This window comes from Euwallacea similis, chromosome 9 (assembly GCF_039881205.1).
Source record: "Euwallacea similis isolate ESF13 chromosome 9, ESF131.1, whole genome shotgun sequence".
Lineage (NCBI taxonomy): Eukaryota > Metazoa > Arthropoda > Insecta > Coleoptera > Curculionidae > Euwallacea > Euwallacea similis.
In genome coordinates this window covers 2,537,320-2,563,571 of record NC_089617.1, presented here as the reverse complement: position 1 = coordinate 2,563,571, position 26,252 = coordinate 2,537,320, and the positions used below count along the sequence as shown (strand labels likewise).

At 36.5% G+C, this 26,252-nt stretch overlaps 3 protein-coding genes across 4 annotated transcripts; 2 read left to right on the top strand and 1 right to left on the bottom strand.

Annotated features, from left to right (window-relative positions):
• The first annotated feature begins 253 nt into the window (after nucleotides 1-253).
• On the top strand, nucleotides 254-11,025 carry spz6 (Spaetzle domain-containing protein 6). Its single transcript, XM_066393271.1, has 6 exons — nucleotides 254-895; nucleotides 6,087-6,358; nucleotides 6,416-6,532; nucleotides 6,591-6,983; nucleotides 10,053-10,230; nucleotides 10,569-11,025. The coding sequence occupies exons 1-6, from the start codon at nucleotides 869-871 to the stop codon at nucleotides 10,791-10,793; spliced, it is 1,212 nt and encodes a 403-aa protein (XP_066249368.1). The 5' UTR covers nucleotides 254-868; the 3' UTR covers nucleotides 10,794-11,025.
• Nucleotides 11,026-11,732: 707 nt separating this feature from the next.
• On the bottom strand, nucleotides 11,733-26,062 carry Sptz (Spastizin). The gene is made up of 14 exons (XM_066393279.1): nucleotides 24,787-26,062; nucleotides 18,680-20,347; nucleotides 18,522-18,623; nucleotides 17,307-17,919; nucleotides 16,572-16,741; nucleotides 15,993-16,231; nucleotides 15,742-15,840; nucleotides 15,424-15,683; nucleotides 14,744-15,369; nucleotides 13,868-14,102; nucleotides 13,485-13,682; nucleotides 12,395-12,521; nucleotides 12,070-12,325; nucleotides 11,733-12,009 (listed from the first exon to the last, which is right to left on the bottom strand). The coding sequence occupies exons 1-14, from the start codon at nucleotides 26,059-26,061 to the stop codon at nucleotides 11,821-11,823; spliced, it is 6,057 nt and encodes a 2,018-aa protein (XP_066249376.1). The 5' UTR covers nucleotide 26,062; the 3' UTR covers nucleotides 11,733-11,820.
• On the top strand, nucleotides 20,691-24,133 carry LOC136410922 (uncharacterized). 2 transcript variants are annotated; one of them, XM_066393290.1, is made up of 4 exons: nucleotides 20,691-21,072; nucleotides 22,740-23,016; nucleotides 23,075-23,227; nucleotides 23,805-24,133. In XM_066393290.1, the coding sequence occupies exons 1-4, from the start codon at nucleotides 20,716-20,718 to the stop codon at nucleotides 23,990-23,992; spliced, it is 975 nt and encodes a 324-aa protein (XP_066249387.1). In that variant the 5' UTR covers nucleotides 20,691-20,715; the 3' UTR covers nucleotides 23,993-24,133. The 2 variants fall into 2 exon arrangements, with proteins under 2 accessions (XP_066249387.1, XP_066249388.1); XM_066393291.1 differs by lacking the exon at nucleotides 23,075-23,227.
• Nucleotides 26,063-26,252: the final 190 nt, after the last annotated feature.

Sequence of the window (26,252 nt, the reverse complement as noted above, 5' to 3'; positions counted from 1 at the left end):
GATTTAATTATAAAAACGTCGCGATATCCGACGAGCAGTCATCTTCCCTCATAATATCAGTTATTTTGTGCAACGATTGAAATAGACAGCCTATAATTAATCTTAAGTCCCTGGTTAAATATGAGAGGGAATTACTCGAGAAGTTCTAAGGCGTGAGTGTGGCGACCGCGATAAAACGTCGCATCACGAAGAACCAAAAAATAGTAAGAAAATTACAATAATTTCTTCTTCAAATTTAGAAGTTACCCTATTTACTCTAAGCGGATTGGCACTTCGGTTCGATACTGAAAAGTCCATGTCAAAAATTGAAACCTTCCTAGATGACAGGAAGCGATCACGAGTCAAGAATGGAAGTTCTGATTGGTCAGATGCAAGCAGTCGTGGCCGCATTGAGCTGCATCAAACCAATCACAATGCGCTCAAAATGATGCATTTATGAAAAATCATGCATTAATGGGGGTGATTAATGAATGTATTTGTATACATCAAAGAAACGCGTTAATATTCAGTATGCAAAAGAGGTATTTAAGACCTAGTTCAGAAAGACTTAAATCAACTCTTCTTTTCTATTTTAGTTAAGCCACAGTCAAATGAAGTCATGTACGCGACCAGATGAAGCTATGCGGATCCCGTTAATCTAGAATGTATACAACCGAATACACGTTACTTGGTCGGTCAGTTTCTTCATAGACCTTATTTCGAACGCGCCGCAGAGCGAAGATTTCTTCATTTTGTCGCTGTTGTTTTCCTTTTATAACGCGAAATTGTTAGTGACCAATATCACAAAGAGTGACGATTCTAAGAGCGCCCCTTGAGCTTCATTCCAATAGGGGCAGTGTTCAGTTAGAGTGGTGTGATTCTTAGCAAAATGTTAGAAAAGTGGTTGAAATTTGCGGTAAGTTTCGATGCTGGCAGGGTTAAGTAAACTAGAGCAAGAAAATCTTGACCTAAATGTTTTAATGACCAGACTCAGTGCTTAAATTGCCATAATGGCATTAATGACAATTTAAAATAATGCTTCGACAAATGGAAGTTAATTTTTTAACAAATCTTAATTTCCAATTATGTTAAAATAAACGAAATAGATTTTGCGGGAAAGACACTTTACCGTGATTTTAAAACACATCCCTGTGAATCTGTCGTAAAGTCACTTTACTGTACGTATTTACGAGCTGAAGTTAACATTTTCCACACGGATAAGCGTAATAGTTATTTGTCTACAGCTCTGTGGAAGAAGCATTTACCAGATTGATTCGAGGGCGATAAGTAATATATTATCGCGCATATACAGTAATAATATGTTTCCGAACGGCGTGCGGTCATTAACACATAATGTGACTTTGCCGCACACCATTTCATTTTTTACATTAACGTGGTGACCGCATGGTTGTGAATAAAGTATTGTTTATAATGCGCGTAGCACATTATTATTGCCGCCTTGGAATGATTGCAAAATTCACTCGCGTGTGGTAATAAGCTACTCACTATACATATTACATAACACACTATTATCTAAAAAGTGCAAAAAGTGATACTCTACCTCTTATGATTAAATAAATACACTTCCGCATGTGTTAAGTATTTTTTTTCTACTTGCCGCATACTTAACTGAAAGAATATGTAGGCGATTCCGGTTATCTCATACGAATGTACGGTTCAAATCTAACCCGTGAGATATGAAAACTGACTAATGAAAGCTCGCAATTTTTACAGAGCCACCGCATCTCGTATAAACTCGTACTAGCTGTGCAAGAACTGCTACAGGAAACCGACCAAAGACAGCTCTGTTTGTCATTGACGATTTCATTATCAGGTCAATAAAAAATCAAACTTGAAATGTCAATTTATTTCAAAGTTTACATTTCAATTATGCCGCATATACTCGAATCAATGTATCTTTGCGTGTACGTCGTCAACATACCGCCATAAATATTCATACGATGCAATCAACTGTCATCTCGGTATCGTTGACGAAGTATGTCTCATTGATTATTACTTTGTTAACCAAGAAAATTGTTGCCATCTGGCACACATAATGTTAATATAACATTTTTTCATTTCAGTTGCGTCATGTTTTTACGTTGAGTTTTTATAGTATGCCCAAGAAAATTATCGTAAAAAAATACTTTCTGCGATTGACAACACTGGGACTTGGATGCTAATGAACTAGAAATATGAAAGGAAGCTCAACAGATTTTATCCTTTCTGGCATTTATATTATTTAGGAACATATAGCTACGACGTATGCCTTAAGCCTGTAAGAAATACGTTTCAAATATAACATGTACACACATTCAGTAATACTGCAGATCGGAATAGAAATATTAAAAGGATGTGCTTACTGGGCTTAATATTTTAGGACGAATATGCAAAGAATCATTGACTTGACTATATGTGACTTTTTGAATTTGAATAATAATTTTTTATTATTTTAACCATTGGATATAAGATTCGGGCGCTATTTTCTCGAAAACAGTTATGTTAGATTTAATTACTAAGAAATTGATATAAAATCCGATAATAAGCACATATACAGGATGTTTTATTCGAAATAAGGAAGTTTACCTCACTTTTCATGAAATCGGAAATGGAAATTATATGTACCTCCATATGTACTATTTGAGGACTCCAATTTACTGTCTTCGTTCTTAAAAATTAGTATTTAACATTTTTTCAAAATCTACCAAATACACAATCAGACAGAGGATGGGGCATCTTATCTCAGACACGTTGTACTTCATATTTGGATCGTTCCAGCAAACTTTACTAATATTATGGCTTATTAAGATTTTCAGCCCCCGAGCGTAAAAATCACGTCATGTTCGAGATACATAATCCACAGCCCATTAACACCATGGCCGAAGATGGCATGTGCTAAATTTTACAGAAGCAACGATCGACCAGCGGTAAACCAGTCGGAATTTAGTTTATGTATAAATATGACAAGATCGTTTTTATTTTTATAACAGTTCTTTGTACTCACTTGCGGAGCACCAGGAGAATATTAAACATCACTAACTTTCATGGGTACTTTTATAGAGATTAGATTATTGTTTGATTATAGTTTATGTCGTTATGATCGATTTGACTACGGTCTCTCACTACGAACTCCGGCCCCTAATTAAGATCCAGGGTGAAAAATTAAAATACGACCAATCAGTCATATCAAATGGGATCCTCCTATTAAGCTTGGCATCGTTACTTTTTGTGTTGCCAATAAATAGACTTAATTATTTGAAGCCAAACATTAGACCCTCGATAAAATCTTAACGTGCCAACCCGACAACAGCCCGTTCCGTTAGCTGGCTTTTCGCCAGCTAATGTAACGGCGATTTCCCAGTAATTACACGCCCTATAGATCTATCATGTTTGATGACTCAAAGGCATTTATTTCTTCAAATGTGGGTTCTACGCGGTTCTAAGCGCAAGACGCCCATAAATTACGGAACCGACAGCTATTCGAAGATCTTTTTTTTCAATTAGAATGACAATAATGTCAAGTGACAGATCAAGACTCACAATAAAACAGAGTTCTTATTTATCATTTGAAATTGCTTGAAAAGCAGATGCTGCGCGCAGAACGCCTATAGTTTATAGAACCAACCAATATACAATAGTATGTTAAATGACAGAGGAAACATGTAGCAACCTGTAACTTTTTTACTTATATAAATAAAATTATGAATATTCCAGAGGCTATACTGAGTCCTGTAATAGTGCGTCAGCCTTCGATAGCTCGAAAACTACTACGTTAACCCATTAAAACTACTAGAAATTATATTTTGTTAATTTTTTTTCGAGTATCCACCTATGGCATACAGCGTGAATGAAATTTCTATGCTTATATAGGAAATCGCTGCCCTCGTAACGCAAACTTCTCCATCGGGGATGATGTTCTTCATTATATGCGCGTAGAATAATATCTCTGTTATATTTACAAACTGGTATTATTTTTTCCGTACATCCCATATAACGATATTTGTACAATATAACATACAGGGTGTCTTTTTTAAATGCTTTCCTTATTGCTATTTCCTAAAATTTGGGAAACTAACGATTCATCATTCATGGAACGAGATAAAATTTTGATGACATCTGGCAACTGAACTCTCACGCTCAAATCAAATTTAATATTTAAAATTCATACATTTAATAGAGATTCATGGCGATATAACGCCTATGAAATATATGCATTGGCCATGATATTGACAGCTTTACTTCTCGTGTTAATTGTTAAACTGTTTAATTAAACAGATTACACTTAGAATGCAACGTGTCCTGTGATAGTCGAGGCTTATTCCGTAAACCGTAGCAATAAAATGACCAACTGGAATATGCGCACTTCCAAAAAGTGTCACTGCCGTTCGAATTTTTAACTCACCTAAGATTAAATTTGAATAGCCACCTGGACCAACCACTTTTAATTGTACTTATATTTAAGGCACTTTTAGTTCAAATGATATTCTTGAATTGCTTGACTCTCCCTTAATTTTAAGTACTTAAGAAACTTAAAAATTGGTTTTTGCGAACGGCAACCTCTTTCATTATTATCGAAAATTACTCCGACAAAAATGTAATTGATAATAAATGATGGAAAGTATTAATTTACTTGGAGAAAAAAGCGGTTTGAATATTCATCAAACGTTTCTACATAATGCGAGTTCAATCCGAAATTTCTGCCGCGAAGGCATTAATTTGTCTGCATCTACATAATACTTCACTATTAGTTATGCTTAAGTAACAGCCATCTAGCAATTTAAAAGAAACGCCCATTTTATAGCTCAACATACCGAAACCGTAACTAGATACATTTTAGGAAATCGACTTTTAGCGTGCAACCACTTTTTCGTTACAAGGATATGGTTTTTTGTTTTGTCAAAGTATTGTCCACAGTTTGGACTACAATCAGACCGTATACTTTAAACATTTACGTAACATTTTTTCAACTGATAGCATTAAATTCCACTAGGCGTCCCGCATGATCCAGCGGCATCATTTGGGGCCTATAACCCCAGAAGAAAGCACCAGCTATTGAGTTAGATAAAACCCCTGTTACCAACCTATCTAAGTTATCCCTGGTAACTCCCAAAAAAAATCTGGACCCCTTCCTCTGATAGAAACCCCCACATGCCGGATGTGAATATTCAGAAGATCATGTTATTTACATAATCCGTAACGATAAGTTACTGCCATTGACCTCTAAAACGGGGTCTCATCCAAGGTCAGAAGAATGTAGGTCACCGAGATTACTGCTGGTGGGCAACGTTGTCAGAGGTCGCATTGTCGAAATGGATTTTTCGTGCCACTTAAGAGATGGAACGTGGCTCTACGGTGTTTTAGACGGATATTTTCCATATTATCTAACAGTTTTTTAATCAAGATGATAAGTTGAAGTATCTACAAAGCGCAACACTTGATTACTCACACTCGCAATCAATGAAACTTTCTTGAAAAATTACGGATATCATTAGAATAATTAGCAATGTACAGGATGTCTAAGATAGTAACGTGCAACAAAAGGTTGCTGGCAGTTGCGAGTTTCACATTCAGAAGTTGCGCGTTCAAGGGGGTAGTTTCAAATGATTGACAAGCAACTAATCGAATATTGATTGACATTAAATGTGGTCATAATGGCGAACTTAAACACAATTTAACAAATTAATCTATATTAAATGTCAGTATTGATAGCAACTGACCGAAAATTTATTGATATTAAGTTTGTTCAAAATGGTGGACTTACAGCATGGCAATATATCGTGGCCACCTGCAAAGTTAGATGGAGGGTTCGGTCAGTTGGAATGTTGGTGATGGGCCATGCTATAGACACGGGGGTTTTTCCTAGACTAGCAAGTTAGTCAAAAAAATTATATTTCTCAAAACCTAAAACATCACAGTTTCGAACGGTCTGACAGCCAATTTTACGAAAAAAATGAATTTTTTTATTGATAATTTAATATAAAAAAATGAGGTTCGATAAATACTAGCATAGAACGGTTTCGGTCGAAGCTTGCAAGGGATATATGGAATAAATTTCTTTTGCTTTTCCGCAATTAAGCCGGAAGGTTAAACCGGCGCCCTTTTTCCAGGTACTTTGTATGTACCTCATAAAAGCTACGTCATCGGAACAATCGACCGGCATCGAAGACCCTCCCGAGGGTTATTATGCATTCGTAGAATCGCCAAATGCAGAACCACCTCGGGTACGACCTCCACCATATACTTTTGTACCTATTGACTGCAAAGAAGACCTAAATCGATCTCCCCATGCCTCACTGTTCAACCTCTGTGGAGATTTGAACAAAGGCACCATCCCAAGGAATCCCATGAGACAAAACGTACTGGAATCACCCTACCCTTTGTATGTAAAATTTTATTGCAGTGCTTTGATCTTGTATTAATTTTCAATAATCTTTAGCGATCTAATAAGAAATATGACTTTGAAGTACCTCAGCCGTACGTTACCGATTTTGAAGGGCGACGAAACTTTACCAAAGGTGGCTCAGCTCCAAGATGACCTTCTTTCCCAAAACTCGTAAGTGCCCATCGAAGATAGCAAGATATTTTTCGATCTTTGCAAAATTTATCTCCAGCATTAGCCCCTCCGAAGCAAACGACAGGAATGATAGAGTGAAACGTTCGCCAGTAGCAGGAAACGTTAGCTCTTCCAATGGAACCTCTAATTTAGAGTCAGAGACAGACAGGCAGTCCAGAAAATTTTGCGATCAAGGAGGGATTTTTTGCACCCTGTATAATGTAATAAATGGGGAAAGCAATAGCAGTCCAAAAGTGGCCTCATCACAGCATTTGCCTCTGGAAAGGAGGGATGAAAATACGCCCCAAAGATACGAGGGTCCTCCTACGCCTTGCCCCGCAAAGGTCGAGTATGCAACACCAGTATTTGCCAAAAATTACCAGGGAACTTGGAGATATGTAGTGCAGATTCCTTATGAAGGTTATTTTACCCAGACTGTTGAGGTTACTAGGTAAGTACCAACCCTCAGATTTCCATGAAAGATTTTACCAATAACCGTACTAATAGAGGCCCCACCTCCTTGCACTCAATGCTATTTAGGTATTACATTATTACCGATTTAAAAATGGTATGAAAAGATCCTAGATTTCATTATACTTTCATTTACTACGAGTTGCGCGCGCAACGCTAAGGAAATAAGCTTATTTCTCACAGCTTCATAATGTTATTCACAACAATGAGGCAAAAAAAAACACTCGTCCATTTATGGACCGGCTCAGAAGCTCGTTCGGCCATAAATCGATTCATCTCACAAAACCGTATAAAAGCCAAACAAAACCTTACCTTACCTTTACCTTACTTATTACACATGGGTAGAATACGTTCCTACATCAGCGGCTTGGACTTGCATAACACCCTGTAGATATATTTGCCTTAAATAATTGACGGAATCGCCCTCTCAAAGCACTTTGAAACGGCTAATTCTGGCCTGGCTGAAAGCTTCAAATGCGTAATCTAGAAAAAATGGATGTAGCGTTGTTATTTACAATTGCGTGAGCCCTTTTTAGCAAATTAATCTATGTAGCGAGTGTCAGGTCACCACGACATCTTACCTCTAATATATTCCTCCATTGCGCCGACGCCTGAAGTATCTCTGGCGAAAAAAATGACGTCATAGGGGTATCACACGAGATCAAATAGAAAATAATCGTATTTCGGTTTAATAGATCATAAAATGTGTTGAAAATCGTCACATTGATCAATGGTTTCGTGCTACGAGATTTTAGGCATGGATTCGTGTGCTGATTTCGCAAATTAAATATTCTGGTTGCGAGGTTTTTATCCCCAGTTTTAGTAGTCCAAGAAAGTACTGTGTAATCGGCATCTCCAACACTATTTAGGATTAGGACCTCAAGGAGATTTTTGCGGTTTTAAGACTGTGTGATTTTACATGAATATGGAAATTAGGAATAATACATTGCGGTCTTCCATTCCAAAAGTAGGTCTAATATTGGTGGAAGTTTTAGTTCATTGTGCATCACATTATGGATGTCTGAAAGCGTTAATCGACCAAGAATATTAGATAAATACATTCACTTCCTATCTTACACATAGAGCGGAACATGGTCAAAAGCGGAAATGTGAAACCATGTAACGCTCTCGTTTGATTGGTTTAAAATGGATTTTCAGGTTACGTTCTGTGCCGCTTTTAGGTACTTTTCCGCTGCACTGACGGCGACCTAAATGTTTAATTTTTAAGTGCCTGACATGAAAATATTCTTCGGCAAACGAGACATTCCGCCTAGATCGAACGTGAGCGTCAAAAGAAATGGACTACAAACAAAATATTCCAGGTCGCACTGCAGAATTTCATACTTCTCGTTAAAAAAGTTAAAAACTGGTTAAAATTAGTATTCTAGTATGGATTCCACAGGCTTAAATTGTTATTTGAATTTGCCCAATTTGGGACAAAACAGGGGATTTCACGTAAATTAAAAAGCTGCCGTGGGTGCATAAAAAGCGTTCGAAACTATTCGTTTGAACTGTCAATATATAATAATAATAATCGTAATAATAAAGATAACAGTAAAAATAATAACAGTAATAATAATAATGCTAATAACAATAATAATGATACCTACCAACAGCCTGATAGTACTCCTCTTACAAATGTGTCTTTTTTAACAGTTTTAATCCGGTGCATTCTTTTATCTCTAATGGCATTGAGTTCAATAATTTTTTGCATTGATAATAGGCTCCTTTCTGATACACAGTTAGTCGATGTGCCTGGTATTTATAATTTAAAGTTCTGGTCGACTATAGACTTTTTTAGTACGTACTTGCTAGTTCCATACATAACAAGCCCATTTCTAATGATACTTTCTAAATTTACATAATAAACAATTTTCCTAACATCAAACTGAATATATTTGCAAATTATTCTCATTGTGTAACATATCGACTTTAGCCTACTTACTACGCACTGTACATGGTATTCCCACGACATACAACTATCGATTATCATTCCTAAAAATGTTCCTTTTTCGTGTATTGAAAATTTTGTTGCATGCAGTTCTATATTACTTACCTCATTCAATGGAGAACTTTTCAATATTTTGAAGAGCACGATATTGGTCTTCGTTCCATGTAATACTATCCTACTTTTTGCTAGCATTTTTTCCTTCATGAGATGAAAATTCTCAAGACACCTAAGCTGGTCTTCTAGCATCCTCTTGGGGTGGGATTTACCCGGATATTTTATCATCCGCCGCATCCAGTCTTATGTTGGCGAAAATCATCGTAGACAAGTGTCGTCCCAGATATCTACTCATCAAAACACCTCGGATTTCCCTGAACCGTCGCAAGGTATTACTTCGGAATACCCCACCACCATTCAGATTTCACTTTGCCAGTTTTCCTCTTCTCCTCCTATTTTCTCCCCATTATCCTGCTCAGCAAGCTGTGCGTTATGGCATTGAAGTACTTCTCTTCAGCCAACATTCCTCTATGTTGTTGATTGTTATTGCCATTTTACACACGATACATGCCTCGGATCTGGTATTCTAGAAATTAAGGCATTCAAACACGGTATGGTGTGCTGTGTCCCTCTACAGGCAAATCAGCAAATTTCTGCTCTTTGACTCTTGCCAATCCAACTCGCATAGACACCAAATATGCCATGATCCATCAGAGTTTGGATCGTGAAATGTTCCATCTTCCCGAAATTTCATTTGATCCATCCCCTGGCGTCGGGGATAAACGTTTTCCTCCACTCGTTCGATCCTCCTCCGAGTTCCTCCTTTGCCTCCGCTTTGCACTCCTTACCTTCTTTGCAAATTTTTACTCTTTTCAGCACTGCAGGTTCAATTGAGAGGACGTCAGCAATCACTTGGGTTGATAATAAGTCTTGGTATTCCAACTTCAACCCCGTATGTTATTCACCCATTATCAGCCTTATAACGTTAAGAACTATAACCATTTTTAAGTTCATTAATACTGAAGATCCCATGAAGAGATTCAAATTTAGGATCCACTATATATTTTTTTCTCAGCGTTAAATTCTCTTCTACATCTATTACAGGTGTCTGCAGTCGAGGTGTCACTACCTCGATGGCGGTTGTTTAGCCTCTCCTAGGTGGTCCAGTTTATTAGTGGCTGAAATCTATTATCCAGATACTATCTTGAGCAGCAGTGATACGGTGAATCCACAAAGGAACCCCGTGCCGGGTTCTCAACCACCTCCAGTGCAAGATTTCCAGGTAAATAAAGGCTGTTATTTCGACGCGAAAAAACGTTAAACTGTTTTAATGCAACAATAGTGAACATTTTAACATACTGCTAGCAATTGCTGCATAGATTTCTGACAGTACTGCTATGGTTTTTTTCTCTTGTGTTTGCTACTATGTTTGAAAAAATAATGTACAGAAATGTTGAATATTTTCCCTGCTTGCGTGCGGAAAAATCGCCTTATAACTGGCAGAAAATTTCATTTTAATCAGTGCAAGCAAAAAGAACGCAAATTAACTCTCAGAGGCATTCGACATAGAACACGCTTTTACAAGAAAAATATCAGTAATTGACATATTCTTTACCCTAGAACTACCAACAGTACCTTCAAAAAAGAGCAGGTCTGCAGCCTGGCCTTCAAGAACCAGGTACCACAACTAGGCCGACCCATTGCGATGGCGTAGACGCACTCGGATGTTTTCAAGTGAGGCTCTACTACGACTGGTTCTTAATTCCAGGTTCTTGCAAATGTTGGAGACCTGACTATTTCAATAAGTATGTGAGGAGGAAATCTCCAGGTTCTGCTGATATTTGAAGGAGACGACTTGATTTTTAAGACTGATTGCTGCAATAATTTGTAATTTATTTTATTTGAGGAAGATAAACTAGGACTAAGAGAAATATTTAAGGACCACATCAATAAACCATACTTATGTATAATAAAATTACATTAAAAAAATAGCCTATACATTTCCGCGGTGAAAAACGGCAATGTTATGATTGTTAGGTTAATTCTGTCCCTTCTCAATATATACCTTGTTGTTTTATGCCTGTTTATTGTGCGAGTACATATACTTAAGTATCGTGAATAATTACGATCATGGAGAATATTTATTTTAAGAAAAAAAGAGAAAAAACTTAACGAATACATGAAATTTTAATTCTTGAGAGTTGTCTGCTGCGTGTTCGCATGTATCGTATCGCATTTTCACAAGACATTTTACGTGTTGGTCCGAAGCATACGTGTGAAAGTAGCGAAACGTTTGGTTTTAGCCCCTGGTATTTCATGGACTAAAATGTGAAAAACTCAGCTATTATTTATATTCTCTATTAAAATTCCGATATCGTTTGTTGCAGTTATAGGAGAAAACGTATAATCAAAATTCGAAGTGTGCCGAAGTCTCTTGTAAACTCTTCAAAATATGCAACTCTACGCCTTGATTTAATATGTTCCAGGTATTAGCTAAAGTTTTCAGTCGAATTCCAATACGTTTTGAGCTAGTCTCGATTAGTTCCATGATCTTCTTGGGCCATTCCCAACAAACCTGTCAAGAAATCACCCCGGTTCTTCCGGCGGGTTCCCCGGCACATCAAGGAACCATCCGGACGAATCTTGTTCGAAGGAGTTGCCAAATCTCCATAACCAATTAAATTAAAATTTTAATATTCTGGGTAAACACCTATTTGAATTCTAATTGGTATTAAGGTGGCACAAGAATTGGTACGTATCCTGTCCATACATCGGAAATTAATTTTCAATTGGTTTCACAGATTTTAACTATTTCAGGTATTTAATAAACACTCTGTGTATAACGTAATATTTTTTCCATTATATTTTGACTTCATTTTTCACTTTTACAACTATTTACATAAGAATACTTATTAATGGCTTTCTGACACAGCGCCTTTATGTCCCTTTGGTTGGATATTTCCGCTTCTCTCATAATCCTCTTCAAATCCACCACTCGTTTGTGTTTTGTCGCCAAAAAATATGCAGTTTTTAGTTGTTTGGCCTCAATATACGCTGAAATCTATTTTTAAAAAAATAGGTGGCTACTGGTAATTTATTTAAAATAATCAACAATTTATACCTTCGCACTTCTATCACAAATCAATTTTATCAGTTCTTCAATGCTTGATTCGGAAATGATATCGTTTTTGAGAGTTGCCACGGCGAATATAAGTATTTCGTCGCAAATTTCGTTAGTTGTGGGATGTTCAACTCCTCCGTGGTCTTGTATACATGCCACCAGTTCTGTTATGTGGCTGAACTGGTGATTTTGGGCAAAGTATTTTGTGGCTTCCTTATAAACTTTGATAAGTCTTAGTTTAAATTCATTGCCGATTCTGAGAATTTGGAAAAACAAAGTAATATACATTTTAAAGAGCATTATGGGTGTGACTGAGAGTACTCACTTTAAGGCCAAATCGAATCCTTTTTTCAGAGAATCCGAGCAAACCAGACAAAGAATGGCAATGTACGTTCTTTGAGATTCAGAACCAAAGAGCGTTGGGAGGGCAACATTTTCCTTTAGAACATTATCTGCAAAACAAACATTTTTGTATAGGAAGCATTAGTTCAATGTTCAGATACCTTAACCATGAATTCTACTCAAAAACTAGCAGATAAGTCAGTTTTGTATTCGCCCAAATTCACTTAGTTTGAACTGTGTTTTAGTTAGGTCGTGTATAAATATTAGAAAAAAAGGAGAACATCTTGAGGCACTCCACATGGTGTAATAAATTTTCCCGACAATGGCCGTTCAATCGGTACTGGCCGCAGAAATAACTGGAGACCCAAGTAAACAGAGATCAAGAAATGCTGTAAAATCCCAACTTAGCTCGCAATACATGATCAATAATGCCAAACGCCTTTTTGAAATCAAAATAAAATTTACTTGGAAACCAACGTCAACAGACGATCATAAAAAAATCTAGATCTACTTGTATCTTCTATGTATATAACAATAGATAGAAGAACATCTCTTTTTCACAAAGTTAAGTTTGTGACGCAACATCTACTAGATTAATAACAAAGTCTATAGTATTTTCAACGCTTCACAATTGCTACCGCATAACCACGTCAAATCTTCAAATTCATGGTTTACCGAAACTTAAAATTTAAGAATTTTATCATTGGCTGTTTATTCCAGCGTATTCCGGAGGATAATATATTTTCTTATTATTCCTACTCGATAGCTTTTGTTTCATATTATTCACGCTAAATATTAGGCTCGCTTTCACTAAAACCGCAAAGGCCTTATTATTCAGATACATTTTTCAGACAAATAAATTATTTATCATAATTCTGTTGAAGCCGAAATCTTCTGAATTGCACGTCTTTGCCAACAATCGGCAAAATTTATAGAGGAGAGCGTGATTTTTTATGTCGTATACTCGTCGACTCCTTTGAAATAAATGAAAATAATTAACTGACCCAACAAGACAATTATTATTTAAGAAGGTATCAGCAAGTCTACGACGAAGCAACTTCTAAAGTTCTTACCTGCATGTGGGTAAATATCCAAAAATACCTGAACTGGAAATAAACCATTCTTTTCTTGGTCAGAAAAGAAATGCGCTACTTGTAACTGCATCATTATTGTAATGGTATGCTTTTCAATATTTTCAGGGGCCATCTTTTTCACCAATGGACTAGCAATGCTAGTTTCTTCGAATGCAGGTTCAACCTCCGTCGATGTAACTACATAAATAAAAAATCTTAATTTATAATTAAATTCTGCATACAAGTGGCAACTGCAGCCTAGGGAAGAAGAATTGATCACGACGTGACACACTGCATCTTGCAAATTTCTCTCGCATTCTTTTGTACATAGATACAAAACTTCAGATTTACCTGTTACAATGTCGAAGGTTGACACAACTTACCTGGTGAAACGGTGATCCATTGCTCTTGTTCCTTAGCCTGAACCAAATGTTTAAGAGATTCTTTCAAATGATAACTGTTATTAAACAAATCAGTAAACGAAGACACATTTTCCTCATAAAACTTAACGCAAGTCATCGCTGCTCTCACGTAATCGCCCATATACAACTGCAACTGGTAGAGGCTATTCAACAAGTTTTGTTTCGCCATGTGGCTGCAGATTTTTATCAGATGATCCTTCGATTAAAAACAGAAAATTTGTTAGTTCCGATTGCGGAGCTTCTAAAGCCCCTTTGTGGTGTATTTGGATCGACTCTATTTAGGGAATTTTGTCATTTTTTATCGATGAAGACAATGCAATTTTTCGCATATTGATTGTCAGATTTCGGACATGAACATGTGAGACTCCGATTTTACTCTCCTCGTTTGTGGTCAGTTGGTCAGTAATCATCCATGTTCGAGCTTTCAATTTTTTGCTTTTTTACAGATTGGCAATACACGGATGGATCATTAACAAATTAAAAATACTACACGTCATATGGTAACCATTGGCGCAAATATACTTTATCCGAAAGTTGACAGTTTCGGAATTACACTACTCTCCGCGTCGCATATAAAAGACGCTATATACGCCCATTTCATTTCATAGTTAATACCTTTTCACCCTGTATGTCTAATATGAAATTTGATTGAAACTCTGAAAGAACAATAATTTTTCTATGAATTATGTATTTTTGTTTCATTTCATTATGTCGACTTGCAACAGTCTCGAGCGGAGAAATACCACTTTTAGCTCTTATTAAACAAAGAGCTACTATTTTGCTGTGTGTATAAGCCGATCCAAACATCGTAAACGGGCTTTAAAATTGTTCACTTACTTTCCAAATGGTCAATGTGGGGTCCATTTCAGCCATACGAGCCTGCAGCAGCATCACTGCTCCTCCTCTTAAACACTTCATGTAAATATGAATGAAGGCATCAAGTGACAGTTGCTTTTTAAGTATACACTCAGCAGCATTTCCAAACTGGCCGTACTTAATATGGAACTCTACTAAACTTACTGCGGTTCCATATTTGGTCAGATAATAGACGCACTCATCGTAAATCACTGGCTCCAATATGGTCTTCCCAGGACTGGACGACTTTTTGGTGGGAGGATAATATCCACACTCAATGTTCTTCAAGTTTTTCAATTTATTCATTATGAAAACTGCACTCTCTGGTTGAGGGCCTGACATGATGCTTTGATTCAACGTCATCACAGATGAACCTAAAAGTCGCTGATGGTCCATAACGAGTTGCTCATTAATGATTTCTTTCTTTGACTCCAAGATCTTAATGATTTCAGTCAATAATGGAGGATTTTTAATAACTTTTAGGGAATCTAAGTCACAGGAAACCGAGTCCCTAATAAGATTTTTATCAAAACATTTGCCAAATATCTCCCTGGCGATGGCTAAGTTGCCTGCTTTCAGGCAGCTTATACCCCAAGCCGCAAACACTCCTAAAAGGCGCGAATCAGGAAATACTTCCTTTGGGTTCCAAACAGAATCTCTACCTGACTTATCGATACCAGCCTTAGTTGAAACCTCTAAGGCTAGGCTCCATTGCTCTGTCTCCAATAATTTGTCGATCAATCTCATAAGAGATATAGAGTCGATAAATGTGGCATTGCCTGAGATGGGCAGAAAATTTAAGCAACCCCTTTCAGCGAATAAGTCGAGAAGTTCGGCTTGCCTGAGGATTCTCTCTGCTGCGGTTGTGTCTACTTGAGAATTGTTATCGTGTGCAGCCATCTTAGATGCCAGGGCTAAAGACCTTTCGAAGAGTAGGTGATGTTAAATAACAGTGGTAGTTTGTAGTATGATTTCTCTACTTAAGCATTCTGATGACGAGTCTGTAGTCGATTTCCTGTAGGGGTTCTTGGTTAGGGATAAGAAGTTTGAGGAGTATATCGCACTGATCTAGCAAAAATCTGAAATCAATTCATTATCTCACTCATAAAATAGACACATTGAAACGAGACACATTGACATGTAAACTGCTAACCGAATTAAGGCAATACTGCAATTTTTTCTGCATAATCGCAAAGACGTATTAGCTCTAATCCCACCGACTTAATATTACCTGGAATATTCATCACATTTCGAGTGAAACTTCATCAATGAGAGACATAAGGATACACTGGGCGCAAATTCGTAGGAAAATTCCTCTCGGACTATTCTGTTATGTTCTGCATCACTTGTAAGCATCCAATAGTCATCTAGAAGCGACTCCGTGGACATCGAATCGTCGCTGACATCACTGAATATTTGCATGAAGCAATCGTTGCAAACGCGAACGGTAATATCGCCATAAGTTGGCACCTAAAGCAATGCAATTTTAATCAGTAAAGGAGTAAGTCTGCACAAACTTATTGTTAAGAGAGTTTTGCAAACCAGGTGTCCGATTAATAGCATTTTTCTATTTCGGAGCGGTGACGAGTACTTTATCGTACTGAGAACAGTTTGATAATGGTAACATTACTTTACCGCCGTGGTTACTTAAGAAGGGAAGGGGTGTCGTAAAAATGCAGGTCCTAAATGAACAAGTTCAGAAGTTCCTTCAGCTTAGTACTCCACCCACCGCATAAATCCCGTTTGACCGTGGTCATGTTATTAATCGAATTCCCGGAATATTTCATAATTAATTGATAATAATCATTACAATCATGCGTTTTTTAGAACAGCCCGAACATATTATCCTTCCGCAACGTCTACAATGGTGCCTGCGATTGAACATGGAGAAGAATGTGTTTTGACAGCACGGGCACTCTATCACGTCACAGTTTTTCGTCCATTCACATCGTTTTGGAACTTCTTCGGGCATCAAGAAACCTTCAACAGAAAGGATGTGAATGATAATTATTGTTGGTACAGGTCAATTAAAACTGCGTCACTGTTGAACCATGAAAGAAGATGTTCATCACCAGGAAATTTTTGTTTAAGAAATGTAAATTTCCAACTCTTGCATTGCATATCAAGAAAAATATGTCGAGAAATTTATTTGCCTATATAAAATTGCTTTAACAGTCACTCTTTTCCGTTATTCTACACTGCACAGTTTTTAAAATTTTTATTTGCGAAAAACGAAAATCGGAATATCCGATTTATATAAGATACGAAGTTAAGAAAGCAACTGTTAACGTATGAGTGCGGCATATCTTAACGTATGAGTGTTGGTGTGAAATATTGCCTTCGCCTGCAACTCGTGTGCAATGTTTCATGCTCGCGGGGTAGTTAGATGAACAAAGATAGAATCGGTAAACAATGAAAAATGGTCTTAGCTATAAGACAGAAGAATAGAAGATAGGGTTCCAATACATTGCACTACAGTAGTTGTTCTGGCAATAGGCGAATGTTCGTACTTTCCTACCACCTGAAGAACATTTTTGAAAAATACCTTTATTATCAGGATCAAGTTGTATAGAATCCAACGACTGTAACAACTTATGCTCTGGAGTCCGAAGTAACCTCGGTTCCGGCTGTGCTATCACCCGAAAATCCAAGCTCTTTTCAGCATATGTTCTCAGCAGCCCATCAACCATATCAACTGTGAGCAGGTTTTCTTCACATTCTTCATTACACCTCTGGATGCTTGACTTAATAATTGGCCATGCCAAACCCAATTTATCTAGCATAGTATTCATAATAAGAACTTCGATAATACTCAGCGGGTCTCTAATTAAAAACAAAAGCTGCTGATCGAAATCACTATGGTTGAACACCGACAGAATGCCTAAACTCAGAGAAATCTGCGGTAAATCTTCAATTTCGTATGAATGCTCCTTGAGATATTCAGTAATGAACTGTAGTTGCTGGATATCTTTAAGAACTTTCACTAGATTCGCGCATAATCTTATTGCTTGGTTTTCTGGTAAAAGTGATAAAAGTTGTGCGATGGAGGTGGTGTCGAATGCCACATCGAACGCCAATTCCAGAATTGCCTCGTCTATGCTGGCAATTAAGGTGGTGCTAACATCATGAAGTTGTATGAAATCTATAATTGTATCGACCTGCAAAATATCCAAATTCAATGCGAATATTATTACGATTGAGGCGTAAATAGTTATTAACTAAACTCCAAAATAAGCTCCCACGGGTGAACCCTAGCGATTCACCGGACACTATTTGCATTTTGGCAATCGTAACTTCCAAACGGTTTGAGTTATGGCGAAATGGCTCTTATACTCTTAGATTGTAAAGACAAATCGGAACAAAATAGGACCTATGTTTACAAGAATAATTCACATTAAAATGCCTTTTTATCGCCAGTCCTGGACAGAAAATCTGAGACACTCTGTACATTCTTAGCTTGCCATTAAACAGGACAAATCTGACTACTTTCATTGCTATATCAGCAGGTTTAATCGTATTTATGCCCTTAAAACTACATACTCTAACAATGAAAAGTCCAATAGCATTTTCCATGCATTAGGGCAATGCGAAGGTATCCTTAATAAAAAAGAATACTACAATACTATGGATTCAAAATGGAGCAACGAAGTACCTTATTGGCTAATTGGTATGGGGGATGTTTATATTTTACAGTTTTGTTAATTTCACAAATTATAAAAAAAGCGTCAAACATGTAAATCACAATAATGAAATTAGGTACCTCTTTAGTACTAAGTAACAGCTTCTGCAATAGCTCTTTAGGCTTAAGCGCGCACATCTCGTACAAACTCGTCGAATTATCAATGCCGACTAATGTCATGATCTGAAAATAATTTCGCCTTCAGATCTTACTACTACCCAATCAAAATATACACTTACTCTCTTACTATGCTCAATATGCTTCAGCCACATCACCAATTCTACCAGCCTCCGATCTACAGTATTCAAATCAAACCTGGTTAATTCGTACTTAAGACTGTTTATACAGAAATCTTCAGGCCAGACCTTCATGTAATCTAGTATCATATTAATTCTTATAGCTTTATCGTGAATCTTCATGACATACTTATAATATTCACATTCAACCCCATCTCTCACCAAGTTCACGAGGAGCATATCGCGCAGCTCTTTAAAATGCCTATTTTTCCTCAACTGTTTATCTGATATACTTTCAATGACCAGGTATAAATGCTTCCAATTGGTAGACTTCAATTTGTCCTCTTCAATTTCTTCAGCTGCATCAAAAATGCATCGAGAACCGCTGGAGTGTGTCGAATCTATATCAACACGCTTCCCAATTTCCGAATACACGAAGTCATGAACCTGTTGGAAGTGGATTTCGTTTTGAAGACCCGTCATGATCTCATTATATTTGAAGATAGGTTGCAAGTTCTGAATTCTTGGAAGTCGCAGATAATTGATGAAGTTTTGGATTCTCGATACACCAATCTCCAGTTCAACTTCCTTCACTTTATGCATCTCGATTAGCAGCAGTGCTATAAGCCAGTTTCTTCGTTTTATGTAGTTTATAACAGCCGGGTTAGGGGGGTACAAAATGTTCTCTGGATAAAGTTCTTCTTTGGTTATGCGCTCATGAGAGTGTAGGTTGATGGTGGGGAAACAATTACCAGCCACGTGATACAAGAAATCCAGCTTCAGCTTGCTGAAATATTTTTCATACTCGGTGGGCTCTAAGTTTTTTTCAAACAGTAAATGCCCCATGAGTTCCGATCTGTTGTAGAATAAAAGGTTGAAGAATGAGCAATTTTTGCCCTTGGAAATCAGATCTGATGCGTCGACTTCGATATAGAGTACTTCCGAAAAAGCTTGGAGATAGTTGAAGAGCTTTTGGAGGTACTTTACTCGTTCGGCATCTTCACTCACTGCTGCTGCTTCATTCAAGCAGCTACTGCTAAACAAACTATTAAAAACTGCGTGGGATGAGTGATCTTTGCTGAAGTTTCCCGCCATTTCTTCCACATACAAACTTTGGCAGAATCGCGTATACAAGTTTTGTAATGATTGATAACAGCCGTCCATTGTTTTGATTTTTGCGTGAAAATCTATTTGAGGGTTCAGTAATATTGAAGACAAAGGCCCGCTTTTACTTTCTCCAGCTTCATTCAAGAGAACAATCAACACTCTAGCAAATTTTGATAAACCGGTGTCAGATCCACTTAACGTGTCATAGCTCGAAGACAAATGGAGCAGTACTTTAGAATCCTCACATGTATCAACTTGCGAAATTGATAAATCCAGCATATACATGAATAGTTCTCGATCGGATTGGTAGTTCTCTAAGAAGGGGTAGAGTTCGGTGTTTTCGAGAAATACCTTTTCCGATTCAATGTTTCGAGCTGAAGATTGATACAAGAAAAATTCCTCAGCAAACCTCTCAAAATGCAGTTTCATACTGGGAGATGTTACACCGGAAGCATCTTTGACATCTTTCAGCTTAACTGCTCTCAAGAAATTATATTTCAACTCTTTCAACTTTTCAGTGAAGATAATTTCTTTGGCGAGAGGAGTGTTTTCCAAGTTGAATATCTAAAATACAAAAATTGGTTATTAGCGAATATGCCAGTGATCACTTTTTTATTAAAAATCTATCGGAATTCAGATTCGCTTTTGAAGACATTTTAATTACTTCTAATATGTCCAACGCAATAATCGCTATGAGAATCGCTCGTCTGGATGAGCAGGCACTTATACATAGTAGACGTTAGATAAGCGACTATGTGGCGCTACTCGGTAGCGCGACACATCGTCTGTTTCCAAGAGCCGTAATGTAAATATCTTGTTGTTAGTATCTTGTTGTTAGTAACACCTACCTGGTGGCAATGTCAAATAATCAATCAACACAATTAAAATAACATTTAACGATGAACCACATAGTAATATTAATTCTTTACTTGATGGCAACAAGAACAGTGGGCAGTATTTGGGTTCCAGAATACGAAGTGAACTTACAACAGGATGAAGAATTTGTAATACCGGAAACATTGGAGTTGTCTGATGTTGAGGATATCTATGAGGAGGAGGAACTTATTCGTGACCACGAAAGAAAAGCTCTGAACCTCCCTGACGAGAGTCTCAATTCTGATAGATATTACAGATTACACAGTATGTCAAGAAACAAAAATTTTAAGAAAGAAGATGATGTAAAATTAGCAAGAGGAGGTGAACTGAAGCAAAATTTTCCAGAGTTTGGCCTAGCAAGGCCAGAACCTTGGATTGCTGGATTTGTAGATGAAACAGACAATATTATAAAGGTATTTTTCTATCTCGAGATTAAAATTCACATAGGTTTTCCTGCACTTTCCTTCTGACAATTGTTTCTCCTTTCGGCACCGTTCCTCAAAGTTTGTTCTTTGATATTGATAATACATGCAGGGTCTAACAGACTGCCCTATTGCCCTTATTTTGCAAAACTTAAAGTTTTACCATGCAAGTTGTAAAAAATCAAGAGGACTATCATCTAAAAATATTTTCGACCATACAAGGTGTTGCGTAAAGGCGGCGCACAATTATATTGTAATTTATTTTTTCAAAAGGAACCCCTATTTATTATTATATATTTGGATTCCTCATAAAATTCTCTAGACATTATAGTTATTAGCTTTGCCTTATATTGCACCATTACTAGCTTGTTTGCAAAAATAATTGAACTAATAGAATCCTCTGATAGGTGCCATAACTTCAAATTACATCAACAATGTATGAATATTTTTTAAAACTGACGCAGTAGAAGTTAAAGGTATGCGGAAAATTCGTATGGGGTGTAGAAATCATTACCTATATACAAGGAACTTTTTCTACAGACTTCGGAAAATTCAATTTTTTAAAATTATTTTTATATCTTATCTATTTTTTATGAGACAAACCTGTATCTACATATGTAGCTAATTCTAATTTGCTAAGATTTTGTCCTTCAACAGTGATTAACGCGTCTTTATGCCTATTACCTTCAATTCATTTCCATTCTTTTTAGCCAAAACGGGAAATTTTAAATATAAAAAAAAGTTTTGTTGCACTTTTGGTAGGAATTAAAGTGCGATGGACGAATGTTTGAAGTGCTCGGTATCCAATTACCAAACTCACTGTATATAGCTCTAATCTTAATAAAGCGGATTTTGGCATTAGTGCACAATATTATAGAATTTCCTTGTAAAATTCTACATGTTGGAAAATAAATGCATAACAATCCAGGGTAATATTCGCTTTGTGTATCTAAAAAGTACACACTTTCGGTCCATGTCTGTGCACTTCTGGATAGCCTTGGTGTAGCTCTTGTGTTACAAATGGGCAGTAGAAATAAAGTTCTATTTTTTTTAATACTTTTTATTGGTAGATAATGTTACATAAACAAGAAACAATAAAATAGCCTTAAAGTATATATACAATATACGTAATAAATTACATACAATTATGATATTTATGTTCGATTTGATTGGAAGGCGCCCTATAAATACCGCTTTGTGGCCGTAAACTGATTCGTTACGACACAGCAGGCCTTAATCTGCGTGCAATCTCTTCATATCCAAAAAAAGTCTCACAGGTTGCCAAAACTGCATCTCTCTACCCTTATTATTAATGGAAATACTCGGCAAGTATCCAAAAATAAACACCCTGTATACAGGCTCAGTTTTCTTCTATGCTCAGTAAAGGGATCTCAACAAATATCGAAGTTACTAGGTTAAATGGGCTAACATTTGCAGCGGGAGTTATTATTTAAATCCATTTTTGTTTTTTTTTTGTAAAATTCCATGGCTCACTAGATATTTGGAGAAAACAAATGAACCAGTTTCTTTTAATCCATCGAGCCGCGTTATATAAAGGTACATTAAAACTTCTAAATTTTGTTCTGCCTCCTACGCTTTTTTTACAACTGCCTCTTGTACATTCTGTTAAAGTCCTACATTTTCTCAGACATTTACAGAATGAAGACACAATATACTTCGCCGATGAGGCCAGATCAGCGAATTTTACGGACGTTGAATTGATAAAACGTGAAGTAAAAAATGAAAAAAATGATAGCGATTACGATTATGAAAGCCTGAAGTCCCAGTACGACGAATCAATGAAGATAGAGGAAACTCGAGAAGATACCGCAAAGTATAAAGAAATAAAAGAAGAAGAATCACCAAATGAAGCCGTAAAGAATTTGTTTAAAGTTGCAGCTCAAAATTGTACCGACGAGGAGAATAGAAATCTCGGTAACGAATGGTTTAAACTTTACTGGAAAATGAATCATTCAGCAGTTTCTCCATACAGGTATCGGAGATGTAAAATGTTTCCTGATGACGTCAAGCCAGATGTATTTAAACAAAGACGCAAAACATTATGTCATCAAGAAGGTGCTTCTCACTGTCACTATATGGGCTTTGGTCTATGTTGTCATAGCTGTTCCCCTCTGGTGTCAATATGGTAGATTGCCCAATTTACTTTTTATCTGTAAAAAGGTACGCCATGGCATAACCATTTTCCCCCGGTGATCCCCTTTGGCGCAAGAGAGTGTATTGTGTTGAATATCATGGAAGGTCGATTTTTTTTTTGACGTTGTTGACAGCACCATCGTTCAAAAAGTCAGAGTTATTGTTTGTGTAGCAGCAAAGTCTATATTGCTCCACCATTGTAAGACTTTGACAAATCGTAAAACTTTGTTCTGACACGACTCTGACAAGACTTCAAATCCCTGACAATTGAGGAACCGCCCCAAGATGATAAACAAAACCTGTCAAAATCAAGTTTTAAAATTTTCTATACAGGGTGTCCCAATTCGAGTATTAACTTGGGGATCTTGAAAGTTAAGGCAAGATACAAAGTCGGTTAAATAGAGACGAAATAGTGCCTTTATGAGAGGAGTGCTTTACCAGCTTAATTTTTATAAAAGTCCGATTACTTCCGGAGATGCCCAGAAAAATAATTCAATTTGCTATTGCCATGTCATTTTTTCCCTGAGTTAAATTAACGAGATAAATAAAAATGAAGGTCACTTTTTCAGGATGGGGTTGTTGCTGCTGCCGATTCAAATTTTGCAACCCAAGGATTGAGATTGATGAAGTAAAAACATTTTGTGTCAACAACCCACCTGGAATATATTACGAAGAAGGAACCTTGAGGAGGTACCAACCAACGATCTATGAAATATATGCCCATCGAGAATTAGAGAAGTTAATTGAACAACTTTAAACTGATTAAGAAGTTACTTATACTGATGAAACTACTACTAGCTTAGCGGTATGTACTACATGCTTACTTATATTGTTTTCATTTTGCAAAAAACTACCGCTCCTGGCAATATAAATTATTTACGTAAATATTAAGGAACATTGAATATATGCATTCTTGAGTAGATAATAAATTCAATATTCCTACATAACCGAGCACACTTGCACCTATTCATTTTAAACTATACTTGTTGACCATAGGTGACGTTAGTACGCGTCAGCTATGGAGCCACCACCATAGGCAACCAGCCTTCCAGACAGTTAAAACAACCAACAATGCAATCAGCTGTCTGCACCACGATTACTTAATGTGTCATGCCAATTAATCAGTTGCATCACATTTTACCTATAACCTACCGGAACAGCCGAAATTCAGGATTTAATTACAAGGTGGACCACTAAGGTAAGTGAGGTAAGATATTGATTGATTTTGAGAAAATTGTAACTGGAAAAGATCTGAAAATTTAGCTTAATATGAGAGTCTATGGAGAGCACATAATTAAGCCATTTACAATAAGAAAATTGTCATCTATTTCTGGTCTAATCAAAAGTGCCACTACCTTGAAAATATTTTAGTTCTATGTCTCCAATCAACTTTCACATTGAGTCAAATTTCCAAAATCCTTAATGAATCAATATATACCTTGCCAACCTCAGTGGAAGTGGGACACCCTGTATAACTGAAATAACTATTTCTCTAGTAATAACTGTTTATTTGCACTACTATCTAATTAGGTAAGAGACATTTTTACTTACCTTTAGTACTTGATATGTCCGATCAAAATCTTCATTTTTGAGACAAAGCTTAATGAGGCTCTCAGGAGGTGCCAACATGTAATGCATTAGTTGCGCCTCTATTTTGCACGCTTTAACGACACTAACTATCAAATCAAGCCTCCAGGCAGCATCACTAACCACCTTATGCAACTCTTTCAATTTTTCAAGGTTTACTGAATCATGTTCAAATGCATTACTAAACTGTATCTTCTTAATAAGATGTCTGGCAATATTTAAAGTAAGTCTAACTTCATTTTCATTGCAAACATAAGCATCCTCTGAGGTGCCCTCATTTAGAACATGTGTATTGATATCATTTTGTACATCCCTTCTTTTCATAAATAGGGATGTTAAGATTAACTGAAGCAGTTCAATTTGCACGTTATGATTTTTTAATGTTAGATATTTAGTTTGTATTTGTTCAATTATTTCATTTGCATTAAAGTCCTGATAGTTGCTGTATAAAATCAACTGATAAAATTTCAGCAATATTGCAAATGACAATAACATTTCATTTTGAACATTCAGGTCTTCATTTAAACAATATGTCTTGGAACCAAGTAATCTGGCAAACAATTCTTGAAGATAGTCACAATAATTCTCCATAGCTAGGTACTGAGATATAGTTGCTAAAACACAGTTTTGACTAGCATAGTGAAGGAACTGGTTTATATTCAAATAATGGCAGATCTTATCTTGGCACCAAGTATACAAGTTCAAGAAATTTCTGACACATTGAATGCAATAAATCCAAAAATCATCTACACCACCAGTTGGACAACATTTTAGCATTTCGTTCAATGGCGGCCTATTAGACTTTTCATCCCGTTCATTTGTAATTTGGATTAAGTTTACAAATAAAAGTTTATCACACACTGCCTTTGTTAGGACTTCCAATGTGATCGGCCAATTGCTGATTAGATAGCCAAACCAGTGCTTTCTTGTATAAACTGTGTAATTATAAAAAATGTTGGGATCTTCAATTGCTTTCTTTATATTAAAAGATTGCAGTTTCGTCTTTTCCCAATCATGACATTTCTCTAGTAGGTGGATATTCTCATTTATGAGCAAGGACAAATAGAGGGTGGTCTTAGATATGAATTGTTTCTCCATTAATTCAAATACTTTGGGGATAATTTGATGTGTAATCGTTCTGTTATCATTCCTTGAACTAACAGAAGAGAAATTTTTGTAAAACTTATCTCTCCTGGATGCGCAGTTTTTTTGCTCAAGATCTTCAAGTAATAATCTCATGTTCTTTCAATTGCTAGGTATGCGTGGGCATATGTAAATAAACAATAAATTTTAAATTATATAACCCCTAAACCAATCCAATAAACACTATTTTCACACATCCACGCTCTTCTTCGTAAAACTTCACAACAACAAACAGAACAAGTAACGTACGATGATTGGTTCACGCACGGATTGGCTAAGGTCATTGG

Excerpts from the sequence above, each read along its gene's own strand:
- spz6 (XM_066393271.1), top strand. The coding sequence starts at position 869 with ATGTTAGAAAAGTGGTTGAAATTTGCG. Across the intron at positions 896-6,086 it reads AAAAGTGGTTGAAATTTGCG|GTACTTTGTATGTACCTCAT; the intron begins GTAAGTTTCGAT and ends CCCTTTTTCCAG. Across the intron at positions 6,359-6,415 it reads CTGGAATCACCCTACCCTTT|CGATCTAATAAGAAATATGA; the intron begins GTATGTAAAATT and ends AATAATCTTTAG.
- LOC136410922 (XM_066393290.1), top strand. The coding sequence starts at position 20,716 with ATGGCAACAAGAACAGTGGGCAGTATTTGGGTTCCAGAATACGAAGTG. Across the intron at positions 21,073-22,739 it reads AAACAGACAATATTATAAAG|AATGAAGACACAATATACTT; the intron begins GTATTTTTCTAT and ends AGACATTTACAG. Across the intron at positions 23,228-23,804 it reads TCCCCTCTGGTGTCAATATG|GATGGGGTTGTTGCTGCTGC; the intron begins GTAGATTGCCCA and ends TCACTTTTTCAG.
- Sptz (XM_066393279.1), bottom strand. The coding sequence starts at position 26,061 with ATGAGATTATTACTTGAAGATCTTGAGCAAAAAAACTGCGCATCCAGG. Across the intron at positions 15,841-15,992 it reads AAATGTGATGAATATTCCAG|ATTTTTGCTAGATCAGTGCG; the intron begins GTAATATTAAGT and ends AATTGATTTCAG. Across the intron at positions 13,683-13,867 it reads ATGGATCACCGTTTCACCAG|TTACATCGACGGAGGTTGAA; the intron begins GTAAGTTGTGTC and ends TTATTTATGTAG.